The 11,668-nt window shown below is 35.5% G+C and overlaps 1 protein-coding gene across 10 annotated transcripts in view; it reads left to right on the plus strand.

The window, feature by feature from the left end:
- KIF27 (kinesin family member 27) overlaps window positions 1-11,668 on the plus strand; it is a 147,889-nt gene extending 136,221 nt beyond the window's left edge. For 8 of the 10 annotated variants that reach the window (XM_057498537.1, XM_057498538.1, XM_036923225.2 and 5 more), the window contains one exon: window positions 5,830-8,793. In XM_057498537.1, the coding sequence (XP_057354520.1) occupies window positions 5,830-6,314 (485 nt within the window). In that variant the 3' untranslated portion in view covers window positions 6,315-8,793. Of the gene's footprint in view, window positions 1-5,829; window positions 8,794-8,834; window positions 8,902-9,009 lie in introns of those variants that run through there. The other 2 variants (XM_057498536.1, XM_057498539.1) reach the window with 2 other exon arrangements.

Raw genomic sequence — 11,668 nt, forward strand, 5'->3', positions numbered from 1 at the left:
CATACAATGGCGAAATGACAGTCTCTTCAACAGGTGGTGCTGGCAAAACTGGACAGCTGCATGTAGGAGAATGAAACTGGACCATTGTCTAACCCCATATACAAAAGTAAACTCAAAATGGATCAAAGACCTGAATGTAAGCCATGAAACCATTAAACTCTTGGAAGAAAACATAGGCAAAAACCTCTTAGACATAAACATGAGTGACCTCTTCTTGAACATATCTCCCCGGGCAAGGAAAACAACAGCAAAAATCAGTAAGTGGGACTATATTAAGCTGAAAAGCTTCTGTACAGCAAAAGACACCATCAATAGAACAAGAAGGATCCCTACAATATGGGAGAATATATTTGAAAATGACACATCCGATAAAGGCTTGACGTCCAGAATATATAAGGAGCTCACACGCCTCAACAAACAAAAAACAAATAACCCAATTAAAAAATGGGCAGAGGAACTGAACAGACAGTTCTCCAAAAAAGAAATACAGATGGCCAACAGACACATGAAAAGATGCTCCACATCGCTAATTATCAGAGAAATGCAAATTAAAACTACAATGAGGTATCACCTCACACCAGTAAGGATGGCTGCCATCCAAAAGACAAACAACAACAAATGTTGGCAAGGCTGTGGAGAAAGGGGAACCCTCCTACACTGCTTGTGGGAATGTAAGTTAGTTCAACCATTGTGGAAAGCAGTATGGAGGTACATCAAAATGCTCAAAACAGACTTACCATTTGACCCAGGAATTCCACTCCTAGGAATTTACCCTAAGAACGCAGCAATCAAGTTTGAGAAAGACAGATGCACCCCTATGTTTATTGCAGCACTATTTACAATAGCCAAGAATTGGAAGCAACCTAAATGTCCATCAATAGATGAATGGATAAAGAAGATGTGGTACATATACACAATGGAATACTACTCAGCCATAAGAAAAGGGCAAATCCAATCATTTGCAGCAACATGGATGGAGCTGGAGGGTATTATGCTCAGTGAAACAAGCCAAGCGGAGAAAGAGAAATACCAAATGATTTCACTCATCTGTGGAGTATAAGAACAAAGGAAAAACTGAAGGAACAAAACAGCAGCAGAATCACAGAACTCAAGAATGGACTAACAGGTACCAAAGGGAAAGGGACTGGGGAGGATGGGTGGGTAGGGAGGGATAAGAAGGGGGGAGGAATAAGGGGAGTATTAAGATCAGCATGCATGGGGTGGTGGGAGAAAGGGGAGGGCTGTACAACACAGAGAAGGCAAGTAGTGATTCTACAACATTTTGCTATGCTGATGGACAGTGACTGTAAAGGGGTTTATAGGGGAGACCTGGTATAGGGGAGAGCCTAGTAAACATAATATTCGTCATGTAAGTGTAGATTAGTGATACCAAAAACAAAGAAAAAAAAAAAAGGGCAGTTCCTGTGTGGTAACCTCCAACGAGTTCTACATAAGGGTATAAATGGCATATAAAAGTGTAGGCAAAGGGTCTGTCTGTGTTTATACAGAGGATCAAAGCCTAATTGGGCTACCCCGAAAATGAACTAAGATACAATATGAAAAAGAACTTCCAACATCTGCACTCTCTGGAAGACTCATGCCAGAAGATGATCATCAAAAAACCCCAACAAAGATCCACGCACTGCTAACAGCTGTAGATGCACTCATCCCACCAGTTCCTGGACTTGCCATGGGAATGAGGAAGGAGATATCTAAGCTGGCCTGTGCATACAGTAAAACAACAAATTTGACTGGATCTATACTGTTGGGACTCAACCAAGAATTTGGACAAGTGCAAATTGTAGCGCTCCAAAATCTTACAACTACAGACTATTTACTGTTAAAAGAACATGTGGCATGTAAACAGTCCCCAGGAATGGGTTGTTTTAATTTGTCTGATTTCTCTCAGACTGTTCAAGTTCAGTTGGACAATATCCACCATATCATAGATAAGTTTTCACAAATGCCTAAGGTGCCTAACTGGTTTTCTTGGTTTCACTGGAGATGGCTGGTTATTACAGATATGCTTTTGTTATGTAACTATACTCCTATTGTGTTAATGTGTGTGCGCAATTTAAGTAGTAGCTTAAAACCTATACATGCTGAAGTTACTCTACAAGAAGATATGTCAAAGAAATAATCAATCTTCCCATGTTTTCTTCCGCCTGCCAGTTCTATAGCTTTTCTTCTTCCTTCCTAATTACAACCCTTAAATAGAATTCGTGCCTCATATCAAATTTACCGAGTATCATAATTCTTCCAAGTGGTAAAGATACCTCAAGACAAATGCTGGGCATAGAAGCCACAGGGCATAAATATGCAAAGAAGTAAAAAGCTAACCTTTTCAAACAATAAGGCTTCCCTCTCACTTACCAACTTCACATTTCCCTGTATGGCCCCGGAAGATGACTGGTTAGCCAGAGACGGGTAAGATTCATCAAGGGAGGAACAACCTAAGACAGGCACAGTCGCAGGGGGGCCATCAGGTGAGAAATTGGGGATCAACAGAGGTGAGGCTTAGAACCTCACCCCCCCTGTTCTGAGAGAAATCTTCTGCATACGTGGATGTTTTATTGCCCTGGTCTAGCTTGGATTAACACATAGTCTACAGGCACACACCTGATCATCTACATTTGCTCTCTTACAACACTAAACTATGTTTTCTACCTTTATCTTGTATCTACCTACCACTTCAGCATTTTATTAAAAATAATAATAATAAAGAGAGAAATGTGGTATCCACATATAAATTAAGTATAAAAACCTAATGAGTATTCATATTTGAACCGACTGTTTAGAGTTCATAATGCATGAGCAAAACCGAAAGTTTCTGTGATGACTGCCCTTGTACTGTTCACTATGTAACTTATTCATTATGTAAGAATTTGTTCTACATGTAAGAACTTGTTTGTTATGCCTCAGAAGATTGGAGACTGACGAAAATTAGGCTTGGGGTGGAGTAATGATTGTGCATTGAGCATTGACTCCCCTATACAGAATTTTATTGTTGTTAACAACCATTTGATCAATAAATATGAGAGATGCCCTCACAAAAAAAAAATAAATAAAGGTACGCACTTCCAATGGTAAAATAATAAGTAACCGGGTGGTAATGAATATAGTCAAGATATTGTAACAGCTTGGTATGGTGATAGCTGGTACCTAGAATTGTCATGTATATAAATGTTGAATCACTATGTTGTACACCGAAACTAATGTAATGTAATAATGTGTGTCAACTACCCTTCAATAAAAAATAATTATCTACAAAAAAAAAAAGTTAAATCATCTTGGAAATTTGTGAAGTGATGACTATACCTGTCTGACCAACTTACTTGGGAAGTCTAGTCTTAATAGTACTGTTGAAGATATTATTTCAGCTAATTTGCTATTCCACCTAGAAACATCTTAAATACTTTTATTTTTTGGTTGTATAAAGTAATATATAATCAGTATAGAAAAATTTGAAAATATAGAAATGAAGCATAGAAAAAAATCACTCATAATCCTACCCACAACTATTAACATTTAGCATATTTCTTCTCAATATTTTCCCTGTGCTTTAAAAGAAATAGTGTTGGAATTGTATTGGGGAGATAGCTTTGTACTATATCCTATCTTAAAATAGTACTCTAATATAATGACATTAAACAAGATTTGTTTGAATTATAAAATATAACAATGTAATATATCAAATTCTGAATTCCCAAAAAAGTATTATATTCTTAATCATCAGTATCCCAGTTAATACATAACTGTCTTGGTATTCAGTTCATTGTTTTTGATAGTAGCATTTTCATTGCCTACTAGACTTGTTTTTCTCTTCTTTGAGTATTTCTAGCATTTTCAAATGCAGAAAAATTAATCTTTGACTAAAATATCTTGGTCACTTCTTGGTCATGTTTCTCTTATAGTGCACCTGTTTTTTAACATGTTTTGTGGGAGTAAAATTAGTTTATGTAGACAGGCAGTGTATGCACTTCTTTAAATATTTAAAACTCTATCCTGCATCATTTTATTATTTTTTTAACTGAAATAGAGCTGATACACAAATTTAATACTGGTCTCAGGTATACAACATAGTGATTTGACAGTTACATACATTACAAAATGTTCACCATGATAAGTAGAGTTACCATATGTCAGCATAGAAGGTATTATTTTATTGAGTATATTCCCCATGCTGTGCTTTTATCCCCATGACCAACTTATTTTATAACTGGAAGTTTGTACCTCTTTATCCCCTTCACCTATTTCGTGAGCACCCCCTGCCACCCCATCTTTTTAAATCACTATAGAACTATGTGAGGACACTAGAACCAGAAGATCTGGGTTGAAACTTAACTTCTTTTACTAGCTGTGTTACTTTGGGTGAGTTAATCTTTCTCTAGGTTGTTCCCTAATGGTAAAATCCTGGAAGAGGGAAACTTTCTATTGTGAAGAATCCAAGTGGGTTGAGAATGCACCTCACTGGTGAGCCCATCTCTACTCCTTCACGTGTGATCTTTAACGAATAAGATACCTGGCTCCCTCCCCAAGACACTGATGAATGGGTATCAGGATTGTTAAAAGCTTCCTGTGACTATAAGGTGCCGTGAGGTTCAGGAGCAACTGTCTGTGGTCAACTTGGCAAGTATCTGCTAGTCCTATGTAAGGATCTGTATCAATTGCTAGTTCTCATTTTTTGTTTGTGAGAGAATTTTAAAAACTAAAATCAACTATGTTTTAAGCCAGGGCTTATAACCTAAAATGCCTGTAGGAGCCAGCAGAATCAGGGTGAGCAATGGGGACTGCAGCAGTTATTTGAACTCCGCTCTAGCAGCTGTCACCAGGCAGAAATGATCAGGTCACATTGTTTCAAGAATAGTTAGAAATCTATATTTTTATATGAAACTTCCAATTTTTAAATTTTGGGTTATATTTTATAGGCTAAGCAAACATGTTTGTAAGTGTTGTATACTTGAAATCAATATAATATTGTGTATCAACTATACTTAAATAAAAAAATAAAAAATAAAAAAGCAAAATAAATAAAATCATGTCTGTGGGCCAGATTTGGCTTGGGAGCTGCCAATGTGCAACTTCTGTTTTTAAACTTGGCATTTGCAGGACTAGTGCAAATACCAACTAGTGCAAACTAGTGTACTGATCACGAATCAACGAAAGTTAAAGTTGTCATTTTTCATTATATTAGTTCTAGCATCTATAGGGACTGACTTTAAGCAATTTTATCTTTGATGTTAGGTAGTTTGATAATTTGAGAACTTCAGGCTTTGATCTCTTCATTCGGATCACTCATTCCAGCAGGGTCCCCCCCCTGAGGGGGTACACTCTCCTCTTCATTTTGATGGTGGTACTCCAGAGTACCTTCAGAGAGCAGAACACTGTTATCACACTGGCAGGGCTAACCATGACTAGATTTTCACACATATGATGCCAAGTCCCAGAAGATTCCCTGGAGATCCAAGGCAGAGCTTCACTTAGAATATGATTCACCAGTGGCAAGCCCAGTGGAGGGCAGGCTTTGAAGCCTGTGAGCACCAGTGAGCGCCAGTGAGGCCTAAGGCACTCCTGTTTCCAGGCAGTGCCAAAACCACTAGAAGACTTTCTTAACTTTGTTATATAAATTAAAACTTCTCAGTTATTCACTTGCAAGATGCCTCTAAGTGAAATAAGAATAATTCATATTCACATTTTTGTTTCAAAGAAGTCAACAAAAAAAACTGAAAGACATAACTTCTATTGAGTGATAATTAGTTTTTCTAGGATATGATTAAAAACCTGTTTTTGAGGAAATCTCTTATTTTTTTCTTTTTGGCTTATTTTTAGATCATGATGCTGGAGATGGAGTCCTGAACCCAGAAGAAGCACGTATGATTCCAGAAGACTTAAAATGGGCATCCAGAACTGAAAGTATGAAATTAAGTGTAAGGGAAAGAGAATTAGACAGTTCATCAAGCAGCTTAAGAACACAACCAAATCCTCACAAGCTCAGGGAAGATGGCCAAGAATTGCCTCGAATTTATAGCTCTTTAGCACCCACTAGTGGACATTTGTTAAACAATGAGGATAAAACAGAAATAGATGGAAATCTGTTTACAAAATCTCATAGTCGACCATCACCCCAAGTTCAGCCAGTGGGAAATGTGGGACAGCTTCATGGTACCACACCTGTAAAGCTGTGTCGCAAGGAGTTGCGTCAGATTTCTGCGTTGGAACTATCATTACGACGTTCCAGTCTGGGAGTTGGGGTTGGATCTATGACTGCTGATTCCATTGAAGTAGCTAGGAAACAGAGTGACTTAAAAACTTAGGCATTTCATGATAGAACTTTTAATTTAGTAGATATATAAGATTCCTTTTTCTAACCTGGTAAAAAGTCAAGCTTAAGTTCACTAGCTCTTCTCTCAGGATAGAGGAAGAGAAGGAAGGAATCCTTTTGTAGTCTACAGATGTATCTATCTCCTATAGTATATTTGGGGAGTTTTAATGTGTATTTCCACAATAACCAAATACACACACTTTCCAATACTATCAAGTAATGGAATATTTAAATACATCCATATATAAATTTGCTTAAAATTTTTTCCAGGCATATTTGAAGAACAAAACTAAGAATAGAATAATAAACTAATATATCCATCAAATGTAATGTAATGTTATTATATAATATAAAAATATAAAAGTATAATACATTAAATGTAATATCTTACAAGTTTATATTATTGTTGTTTGCAAATACAAGTATATTTTTGTTATTTTAAAAAGATCCAGTTAAATAGTGCTTGTGTGAGAGGGAGAGTCACTTGCTGCATATATGTTGGCATAGCTGAAAATTGTGCCAAAATGCCATCTCTGGGCTAAGGCAACTAGGTAGGTTTATGGATAAGGTCAATTTATGGGCTTCAGAGCCCACAGATAGTATTGGAAAGTGTGTGTATATGGTTATTGTGGAAATAAACATTAAAACTTCAGAGCCCACAGAGGTTGAGTGATCAGTCTTGACTTTTAAAACATGGCCTCTACTCTTTTTTGGAATTGTCTTTAGAATGTTGTATTATTGATTTGCTAATAGTATGGAATATACGTTTTCATCTCTCTCCTGCCCTATATACTCAACACATCTCTCTTGCTACTAAAATTGGGAGAAATGGACGCAATTCCATGGAACAGGGAAACAATAATAGAATGATACTAAAGCATTCTAACATTTCAAGGAAAAGAGATCTCGTCGCATGGAGTAAACCTATAAAGCCTGAAGTCTAGCCAGAGGATCTTTAGCTAATACTCAGATTTTTCTCTATGACCTGCTCAGTTGGGTCTTGCACACAGGCAGGCCAGACTATATACGGAGGCTGTAAATATGTAAATGAAAATTTTCTTAAAATACTTTTTTGGTGTAAATCTTATATAATATAAACTTCAGTTTGGAATTAAGAACTAAATATTGATTTGCCCAAAAAATACACTTTGTACTTTTTCACATTTTTCAGTCACAGTAATAATTCCATTATAATGACCAGAGGTATTAGTTTGTGAATTTATGTTGTTATTTTTGTTACTTTTCCAAACTTGTAAAATAAAGTTGTTTCTTAAACTAATTAGCATTTGGGTGGGGCAGGAGCAAAACCGCCCTTACTCTGAGCCTACTCACTTAGAATCACCCACTGCCTGTGCCTCCATTTTTTCTTCTCTGATGATGTAGTAATTTTTTCTTTTGACCTTTCTTCTGTTGCTATTGACCTGACCATCTTATCTAAGATGCAAACTGTCACCCTGTGCTCAAAGACTTAAGGTTTCCTCTTTCTAGTTGCTATCTCCTAGGGAGTAGGGTTCCTTGGCCCCACAGCTAAAAACAGTACCTATAGGAGAAGAATAACAAACTTATAAACTGGTGAAGAGTATCTATTTATCTCTTAAACATGGTACTAAAAATTTATTTAAATTATAGGTTAAATAGACTTCTGTGGACTTAACCTGGGAACTAAACCCTGTGTGTATATATCATCATCCAGTAAGAAACTGGTTCAAACTGACTTGGAAATTTTAATTTTAACAGGGACTATTTGAAGTCAGATTCTGGTTTTAAGCCCCTCTTTCTTCCCTTGGCTTGTATGATATATACTTAATATATACCATATAGTGTGTGTGTGTGTGTGTGTGTGTGTGTGTGTGTAAAATGGCAAAAGGCCAGTGCCTTAATAAACCGTAACAATTACATATTTTATCAGTAAATACATATTTATATCAAATAAATACTTCATTAATGAATGTCTAATTGTAAATTCCTTATAATATTATGTAATAATTTATAAATTATTTATATAAGAATATATTCTGACTTGGAATCCTGCTTGCCTAATAAATTGACACATTTATTTAACCTGTGGAACTATAAATACCCTTTCTAAAAGCCAACTCACTAACAAAGCAAGCAAATTTGTATCAAACCAACAATGGTCAGATTTGATAATGCAAATGTGGACTGACTTCTAAATAACAAATGTAAAATTTTTTCTTCCTTTTGGTTAAACATATCTCCTTTATATACCATGATACACTTCATTATCATACACAAACATACATATATAAATAGTATATTCTGGAAGTAAACTTCTTGTCATTCTATTTAGACAGTGCCCTCACAAAGGAAAGAAAAATAAAGGTGTAAAGTTTTTTTTACGTATACTAAATAATAAATTTTGCTCTCTGTTTCACATACTTTCCTTTATCTAAACATTTTGTCATTGTGTTTGCCTTTTTGCATGTATATAAAATATATTTGTGGTTTTCTCTTTTTGTTCATTGTTTTTTTATCTTACCTATAACAACAGCATTTGAAAGGAAATATTATTTGCCCCACAGAGTGCCAGTTCCTTCCCTAACTCCAGAGTGTTATAAGTAAGAGTTGGAGAATAAGTATGGGTACTGTGGGTAAGAACACCACTGAGGTGCTTTTTGCTTTAATATTTGTTTTCTTTTGCTTGTGTTTTTTGTTTTGTCCTTCAGTTCTTCATATCTTCATGAACTTAAGATCAAAGGGGTCAACAAAATCCATATGATCATCAGTAATGTGGGCTTCATTCCCAGTAGCCATTGGCTTATTTGTATTAGTCTAGATCAAAAAAATGATAAATGTTTATTTAAGAATGGGTGTCTTACAAGAAAAAAATAGTACAGGTCTTGGTACCAAGTATTAGAATGAATTGCTAAAGAGTCAAATTCTTAGTGGGAGTTTGGTTCTATAGTCTAAATTCACATGCATTAAATGCAAGCATGACATGTTTTGCTCTTTCAGTGATTTCCTTAGGTACATATTTGTGAATATGTGTTTTAAAACACTGGGTTATCAATACCTGAAAGCTCATTGTCCATAGTATCTGCAAGTTTGATGCCCACTCTTGTCCCCAGGAATCTCAACTTTAATGGAATTATAAAAAATATTCATTATGGGTATTTTACATTTAAAGTTATAACAGGCTGCTGTCCGTAGTACTGATAACACATTCTTCTACATTTTCTTTTCAAAAATTGAAAATTAAGGTGGGGAAGAGATCCTTTCACAATAAATACATCAGGTAGTATTTTTGCATTCATATGGGCAGTGGGATTCAAAGGGTGGGCACTAGGAGAATCCACACCGTGGGGAGGAGTGTCACTGACACTGTTTACATTGACACTCATAATAAAAAGATGACTTTCACAAGTTTCATTGTGTTAAAATTCTTTACCAGCAATGCCCCCTTATTGCCTGCACCAGAGTGACTGCTTTCATTCGTTGTTCTTGGAATGTGTGCGTACATGAGCACCGAATCCTGGGATAGTGTTTATTATGTTGACCCCAACAATACCCAAACAAGCAGGTAATCAGGACAGGAGAAATTATATAAAGGAAGCTCAGAAAACTTGATGTTCTACGATTGGCTTTTGATTTTTGGCATAATTTTTATTTGTCCCTTTTTTATATTTTTTTTTGCCAGGAATTTCCACAGTGAATCATCAGAATTGTCACTATCTGAGATTCAGTTTAATTGAACCCACATATATTGACTCAGACTTAGGTGTTAGATTCTACTGGTAATTTATCACACACAATTCTACTGAGTTTTCTACAACGCCTCAGAAGAAAAATGCAACTATCTCACAGACTTTGTGATGATGAGCAAGATCTTTATGTGCCCAAGGAACAAAACTGCTCACAATAGCAGAAAATTATTTAAACATTTAAAGAATGTATGATTGTTGGAAATTTAAAACTCCATTTATTATTTAATATTTGTAATTAAGCCAGAATAAAAGAAATGTAATTTGAAACAATATTCATATACTATATTGCTGTGTTTTCAAGATTATTACAGTCTATACAAAGCAAGGTATAGTTTTTCACATCCAAAGTGGTATATATTGTTAGAATTTATTTGATCTGGGTGGGGGTGGTTTTTTAAAAGAACCACTTCTTAGATCCCTCTTCTTCCCTCCCCAGTTACCAACAATAAATTATAGGCAAATTATAGCTTACTTGTCCCTCACTCCCCACAATGTTCCAGGATTCAAATAGCTCTGATAAGAATTGGAGATAAAGAGGTTTATTTTAAAGCATTCCATAGACCAGCAAAGGATTTTAAAAAATACTTCGAATACATACATCTCAGTTTTTATATTGGTTCCTCTAACTGTGATTACTATTAATTCAGGATTATATGAAAAGAAGCCACCCTAGACAGAATTTGAAAGGAAACTGAAGAGCCTATTGAATGGAAATACAATAGAGAATTGCAAGAAAGTAGTTTTGGATAAATTCCAACAGCTGTAATATAAATCAAAGCAAATAGGACTTAAGTGATTTTTACCATTGAAAAATCATGAACCTTATGCCAAAACACACATTGTAAGCAAAATTGACAGGATTTATCTTTTATAAAACAATACTTAGCCATTTAACTTAATTTTTCCCTCTGCTAAAATATCCCTGAATTTTTCTACTGAAAAACTTCTGGATAAAAGACTGCCATTCACGATTACAAACCAGCAAGTATGGGCCCGCCTTGAAAGGCTGAATTGATGTTATTCATTTTTGTTTGTGGCCTGCAGTGGTATTTCACTATCCACCATGAAAAGAAGTGAAGAATTAATCTGAATTCAACTGATTTATAATTTTCAAAACTTTTTTTTCAGTATTAAAATTGTCAGTTGTTTTTTTTCTAGCACAACTTTCTTTTCTAGATGGCAAGGTATTTTTATGCCAAGGGCCAATCTCCTGCAATTTCCATCACCTGGGGGTTGGGCAGCATCTGAACCGTTCCATTTGAAGCCTGGAACTAAGCCTATCTGTTGGGACATTTTTCCAGCTAGCAGCAGGTGTCATTGTTTGTAAGACATGACCAGGACGTGACCAGAAGTTCCCAGGTTATGATGTTATTAATGGAGCACATTAAATAATGGTATTTTCTAAAACACTAAGGAGACTTCTCTAAAGAAAAAAAAAAAAAGGCAACTTGTGAGTCATTCCCTTGCATTAAAATCAAAATCTAACGTAACAGTCTGTTGCCTTATCAAATACATACATGAAAGCACTTGGAAAACTAAAGCATCATAGATGTTTATGATGGAATTATAAGTAGGTTTTCCATAGAGTTGGCTGTCAAAATGGGAAAACTTTTGGTACAAA

The sequence above is a fragment of the Manis pentadactyla genome, chromosome 3 (genome assembly GCF_030020395.1).
Source record: "Manis pentadactyla isolate mManPen7 chromosome 3, mManPen7.hap1, whole genome shotgun sequence".
Lineage (NCBI taxonomy): Eukaryota > Metazoa > Chordata > Mammalia > Pholidota > Manidae > Manis > Manis pentadactyla.